General features: G+C 61.5%; 1 protein-coding gene across 1 annotated transcript; it reads left to right on the forward strand.

Annotated features, from left to right (window-relative positions):
* Positions 1-3,107: 3,107 nt before the first annotated feature.
* On the forward strand, positions 3,108-4,822 carry FOXL2 (forkhead box L2). Its single transcript, XM_024565897.3, has one exon. It carries the CDS (start codon positions 3,403-3,405, stop codon positions 4,531-4,533), a length of 1,131 nt encoding a protein of 376 aa, XP_024421665.2. The 5' UTR covers positions 3,108-3,402; the 3' UTR covers positions 4,534-4,822.
* The last annotated feature ends 1,953 nt before the right edge of the window (positions 4,823-6,775 follow it).

A 6,775-nucleotide genomic window follows, 5' to 3' on the forward strand; every position in this document is an offset into this window, starting at 1 on the left:
ACCAAAAAACAGCTTCCCTTTTCCCGCGTACGTGCCGCAGAGGCCGTGCCACAGGAGAGGCCTGCAGCGGGCTCGGTGCCTCACCTCCCCGGGACGGTTCGGAGCCCCGCCGGGAAAGGGGGCCGCAGGACTTGGTTCGGGCTGCGGGCGGCGCAGGGCGAGCGGAGCCGCGCTGGGTCAGGGCTGCCTGCCTCCGGGCCTCGGGCCGCGCGCCTGGCGAGGCCCGACCGCCGGCAGGATTCCCGGCCGCGGCGGGAGAAGCTTCTCCCTCCATCCGAGATGAGTGCTTTGCTCGAGCCGGCTGTCGGGGCGTCGGAGGCAGGGGGCCGGTGCGAGGCCTCGGAAGCGCCGGAGAGGAGGTCTCTGCCTGGCCCGGGGTCCACAGAAGACACTCCGGCCGGGAGGCGCCTAAGCTGCAGCTGCGGGCCCGCGAAACACGGCGGTAGAGGCTGGGAGCTCTGCCCGGTCCCTGGAGGTGGGCACCGCCCGCGGTCACCGAGTCCCGGCCCTGCGTCGCCGAGACGCCGCGGGGAGAGGGAGAGAGCCGCGCAGTTCCGCACAAGCCACGGAGAGGTCTGCCCCGCCAGAAAGGGACCGCGACCTCCTGGGGAAGCGGCACCTCCCCAGCCTGCCCAGGAGGGTTGAGAATCGACGAAGGCGCGCCCCTCCGCTTCCTGGGGAGATCAATACCTGGGGAGAGCAGGACTCCTCTTTTTGTCACTCACAGAAATCCTTCAGAGGCTCTCCTTCCTTTACCGCCCCCCTACACACACACACACACACACACACACACACACACACGCTCCTTAAAAGGCTGCAAAGGGAGCCGAGTTTGGAATCCGGGGAAGCGATGACACACACAACAATGCTGTCACACCTGGCTGCTGCCGGCCAGGAGCGGAAATGCCTGCGAGGGGGAGCGAGGGGCAGGGAGCCGGCCTGGGTGGTCAGGAAAAGAAGAGAGGCGATGGCAGCCGCCCCGGGTGGGGCCAGCCTCGGCCGTGTCTTCCCCCTGCCCAGGCTCTGGGGGACCGTGGGCACTGCAGTTCATCTGCAGCCGCCCAAACAGAACTCCCACCCATGCATGGCCTGGGCACCCATCGCCTGGGCACCCATGGAGTGAGGATGAAGAAAAACACCTGCACTCCTTCTCAGGAAGCAGGCACGGAGGGCGTGAGGAAGAGCCGCTTTGCCCTGCTGTATGTTGGCAGCCGTGGGAGAAAACCACCAAGCTATTATGAGATATTTTCAATGGTAGGTGGAAGAGGGTATTTACTGAGATGAGCTTAGGAGGCCCCTGCGCCCTCTTACTGGGGTGGTCAGACCAGGCTTTTCTGCTGACCTCCTGGTGTCATCTTCAGGATGCTGAATTCCAAGACCCTCCTCACCCTGTCCTTTCTTTTAACCTCACACTGCATTTCACGGGCCTGAGTGGGAAAAGGCAGCACATGCAGGGGGGCTGTGACTTCCTCAGAGGCTGGACAGCCTGGGAGGACGAGGTGGTGACAGGCATTAGACCAACCACTCCAGACATGCCAATCAGGAACACACACCTGCAGGATGTCCATTCAGTCCACCGTCCTCTACAAAGAATCCCTGCCCCTCAGCACCACGGGGCATGCGGACTCACAACATGGGCCATCTCTCTCACACCTCGATTACAGAATTTTGTAAGGCGGTTAACTGTTAAAAGGCACACCTGAGTGTTTTGGTTTTTGTTGTTGTTTGTTGGGGTTTTTTTTGCCATCGCTGATTTCCCGAGACAATTTTGTCCACGCACATGTAACTGGGTCCCCACTAAACATCTGCCGAAGGTCAATGACTGAGGCACCCCTCAACCCTGGAGAGAGGTCTGAACAAACGGCTCATCAGGAGAGATTCAGAAAAGCACCCCCCTCGCAGCCTGTTTTTCTTCCTAGTCTGTAATAGAAATACATGCACTGGCAGCGATGGAGGCGGGAAGAATTGAGAAAGACAAGAAAGCAGGTAAAGGGCCAAGGGAAGGGGAGAATGGAGAAAGGAGAGAGCGGAGGACAGAGGGAAAACAAAGAGGAGGTAATACCCGTGAGCCGCATTTACTTTGATCCGTGGTACACACATATTACCTACCTGTAAGTATAACTGTTTTACCTCATAACTATCTCACCTAGTGCACGCACGTGCACGTGCACCCGGGCGGCTGGTGTCTCAGTGTCCCAGAGGCGGACCCTCGCCCTGACTCCTGGATGTGCTGCTGGTGCCCTTACTCACACAATCCCCCAAAGCCCCACGGCGGCAACCTTCTCGCCTGTGTGGGAGCAGAGCAGGATGGGGTCTACTTGGTGTTAAACGCAGGTCTAACCCGTGGACCACCGCGCGCATTGAGGAGGGGTCTGGTCCCTAGGTCTGGAGCAGCTCCAGGAAGGGCGGAGGGCTTCAGGCGGAGCCCCTGGACGCCTCTTCCCAGCGGTCCTCTCCCTCGCCCCAACTCGGCCCAGTTACACTGAGAGCTCGAGGAACAGGCCGAGCCGAGGTTTCTTCCTTCAGGGACACGCGTTTCTGGGCTGATTTTTCCCAAAGCCACCGCGCAGCTCTCTCCACCCCACCCCCCGTCCGGCCCCCTCGCTGTCCCGCCCCTCCCCCAGCGCTGAGCTAGAAGTTTAGTCCCAAGACAGCAGCGAAGGGCAGAGCAAAGGAGTCGTTTTTCTTTCACCTGAAAGCTGCGAGGAGACTCGGCGCGCCTCTCCTCGCTAGGGCCCCAGCTCTCTGGACTCGGGGCCGAGTGCGAACGGACCCGCAGAACGAACACCGGCAGATTTCCAGGGCTTGTGAGAGCGTGAGCCGGGCTGTGCGCCGGGCCCCCACGCTCGCTGGGAGGGGGCAGGCCAGTCCAGGCTGTGCGGCGCGTTTACAAAAAGTGACTTGGAGATGAACTCGCCCGTGCAAGACTGGCCGCCCAGCTATAGGGGCGAAGGCGCCTGACGCAAGCGGAACTCGGCGGAGCCCATACGAATCAGAACAGAGCGAGGCTCCTGGCGCACTAGGGACTCCGGGCGGCAGCTCAGCCAGAGACGCGGGTCGCGCTTCGAAAACCGGAGCGTGGGGGAGGGGAAGCGCAGTGAAGAAAACCCACCGAGGCGGGGACTGGCCTGGCGGGGAGGGGCAGCGAGGCCGGAGCCCCTTCGGTTGGGCGGACTCCCCATGGCCAGAGGCTGAGCTCTACTCCCGCCGGCTGCTCCCCAGGGGAAGGGAAAGAAGAGTGGAGAGGAGCGAGAGGCCGCCAGCGAGCGGGCGCCGCGGCTCCGGCAGACTCCAGAAGTTTGAGATTCGGCCGCGAGCAGACTTGTGCGCCCAGACTCCCCGCCGCGCCAGCGCCAGCAGAGGAGAGCGAGGGCTGCCTGGCCGCTGCGCGCCGGCTTTGTCATGATGGCCAGCTACCCGGAGCCCGAGGACGCCGCGGGGCCCCTGCTGGCCCCGGAGTCCGGCCGTGCAGCCAAGGACCCCGAGGCCCCGCCGCCGCCGAGCCCCAGCAAGAGCGGCAGTGGCGCCGGGACAGCTCCGGAGAAGCCGGACCCCGCGCAGAAGCCCCCTTACTCGTACGTGGCGCTCATCGCCATGGCGATCCGCGAGAGCGCCGAGAAGAGACTCACGCTGTCCGGCATCTACCAGTACATCATCGCCAAGTTTCCGTTCTACGAGAAGAACAAGAAGGGCTGGCAGAATAGCATCCGCCACAACCTCAGCCTCAACGAGTGCTTCATCAAAGTGCCGCGCGAGGGCGGCGGCGAGCGCAAGGGCAACTACTGGACGCTGGACCCGGCCTGCGAGGACATGTTCGAGAAGGGCAACTACCGGCGCCGCCGCCGCATGAAGCGGCCCTTCCGGCCGCCCCCCGCGCACTTCCAGCCCGGCAAGGGGCTCTTTGGGGCCGGAGGCGCCGCGGGTGGCTGCGGCGTGGCGGGCGCTGGGGCCGACGGCTACGGCTACCTGGCGCCCCCCAAGTACCTGCAGTCCGGCTTCCTCAACAACTCGTGGCCTCTCCCGCAGCCGCCCTCGCCCATGCCCTACGCCTCCTGCCAGATGGCGGCGGCTGCAGCGGCGGCCGCAGCGGCGGCGGCGGCCGCGGGCCCGGGCAGTCCGGGCGCGGCCGCGGTGGTCAAGGGGCTGGCGGGCCCAGCCGCTTCTTACGGGCCGTACTCACGCGTGCAGAGCATGGCGCTGCCAACCGGCGTAGTGAACTCGTACAACGGCCTGGGGGGCCCGCCGGCCGCGCCCCCGCCGCCGCCGCACACCCACTCCCACCCGCACGCACATCATCTACACGCGGCCGCCGCACCCCCGCCAGTCCCGCCGCACCACGGGGCCGCGGCACCGCCCCCGGGCCAGCTCAGCCCTGCCAGCCCCGCTACCGCCGCGCCCCCGGCGCCCGCGCCCACCAACGCCCCCGGCCTGCAGTTCGCCTGCGCCCGGCAGCCCGAGCTCGCCATGATGCATTGCTCTTACTGGGACCACGACAGCAAGACTGGCGCGTTGCACTCGCGCCTCGATCTCTGAGAGTCCAGCAGCGCACGCCGGATGCGAGGATGCAGGGACGCGCGACGCCGGCCTCGGCCTCAGCCACCGCCGCAGCCGGACGGCGCGCCCGCAGGGGGCTGCCTCCTGAGCCAGCGGCCGCAGCCCCTCTTCGCCTCCTCGCTCGCCTGGATTCCGCTCGCTCCTCTTTGTCTCCTCCGTTTCTCCTTCTTTGCTCTCCTCGATGCCCTCTATGCCCTTTCTCTCCTCCCTCCTGCAGGCCGCCTCTCTGCGCACTTTTTCTGTAGGCCTCGTCTCCTCCCGGCGCCCCAGCGTCCGGGCTGGACACCCCAGGCCAAAATTCAAGGCGGAGAGAAGTGCCCAGGCTGAGGCGCAGCCAGGCGTCAGCGGCGCAGACCGCTTGGCAGTCTCTCGCAGGTCGGTGCGCTTCGCGCTCAGCTTTGCCCGCCCGGCTGCCGCGCAGTCCTTGCCTAGGAGAGCGGGTCTGGGCCGACCTCGAGCGCCGAGCCGCGGGGAAAAGGAACGAACGAGTATTTGCTCCGTACCCTCTTGAAGTTGTTTAGAAGTCGCTCGCCAGGTCCCACTGGGCAGGATGGGGGTTGGGCCCGAGCAGGAAGCCGGGTGGCCTGGCTGGGCGGCCTACGCCCGGGTTTACACCACATCCCGGCTCGGAGAAAGGCTGCGTTTCCTTCGCTCTCCATCCCGGCGCCTCGGGCCCCTCCGGGCCGGGGCAGCTGGCTAGGTTTTGCTAAAAAGGTCGGGAGGGCTATTTTAGATAATATTTAAAAATGTATTTGTTAAGGAGAATAACTCACCGGGAAAACCGGTGAAGTATTGTGGCCTTGGAGTTTGCTAAAGCAAAACATGAAAATCTCTTGCAGGAAATTTGAAGTAGAATTCGTGTCTGTCAGGCCTGCAAAAAGCTGTCTTCAGAGAGGTAGGAGAATATGTTCAGTAAAAGATGGTCTCCTCTACAAATTAGGGGATTTTCCCCCTCTATTAAAAAAAAATAAACAACCAAATTTTCCCGGATCTTCCGATGCAAGCCCAGAGTGCCGGGAGATCACGGCCTGCCTGGCGGACGCTGCAGGGACGGCTCGTCCCTGATTTTTGTTTTTCGAACCTCTTGCTTCTCGCACCTTGGGCAGCGGTCGGACCTAACGGGCTTGTGAGCCGGCCTGCCCGAAATTCCCAGCCCCGGTGGTTCTGTAGTGTGTCGTTTGGAGGACCAAATCTTCTAGAGAGAACTAGAGCACTTTGGTTGTTTTGTCAATTCCCGAATAAATTTCTTGTTCTTTCTCTCAACACGGACTTACATTATTTCCATCGCGCCTGTTTGTTCAGCAGCTAGTTAAAAGAGGGGACTTTTCAGAAAAATTTTATCCTTTTTCAGACAAACACGCAAGGCCGGAAGACAGAGGGGGGCATTGGTGGTTGCCGCTGCCGCTTTATTTTGTCGGGATTGTTTGTTTTCTGTCATCGCCGGTGTGTTGTGGCTGTTGAACCTCATCAGACTTTACAAGGCGCGACTGTAGGTAGGATTTGCGGCGGGTTGTGCAACCATGCAAGTTTGTATTTCACCCTTACACAGTCGGACTAGGTGTGTGGGCTGTTTTCATTTATTGTCCTCATACTTTAAAATTGTCCAGTCAGATATAACGGCTAGAAAAGTTTATTCCAAGTAGATAAAAATCCTGTTTGTGAAAATGCTCCATAAGATGAAAACTTCTGTTCCCAATGGAACGATTGGCTTATTATTTTTAATAATAATAATTCACTTACCTTGCGCTGTGTAAGAGATTTGGGAGTATCAGAAAGGGGTGAACATACTGTGTGGCTGTAGAAATCTAATCTTTCTTTATTTCTTTTCCTTTACTGAGACTCTTCAAATAACGAATTAAGACTGGTGCTTCAGTAGTTCGGCTCAGGGACACGGGCTTTGACCCGGCTGCAGTCTGGGGCCCAGAGGTAGGATTAGGGGTGGTCCGCCTTCAGCCCTCCAGTCCTCCCATCGGATAACAGGTATCAGCCCCCTCTCGCTAGGACTTGGTGCGGCTTGGACCCCACACCCAGCCAGCTGTCCGTCGCCGCCCCCACTCTGAACCTTCTAAGAGTGGCCGCGGATCCAGGCAGACTGGTGGTCCTGAAGCAGCTGCACACCTCATAGGAAACGAGCCTGTGCCTCCCACTGCAGCCTATACTGGTGGTCCCGCCATGGAAACGCCAGGGTGGAATCCTTGTTAGAATAGTTGGGCCCAAGGGA

The sequence above is a fragment of the Desmodus rotundus genome, chromosome 8 (genome assembly GCF_022682495.2).
Source record: "Desmodus rotundus isolate HL8 chromosome 8, HLdesRot8A.1, whole genome shotgun sequence".
Taxonomy (NCBI): Eukaryota; Metazoa; Chordata; class Mammalia; order Chiroptera; family Phyllostomidae; genus Desmodus; species Desmodus rotundus.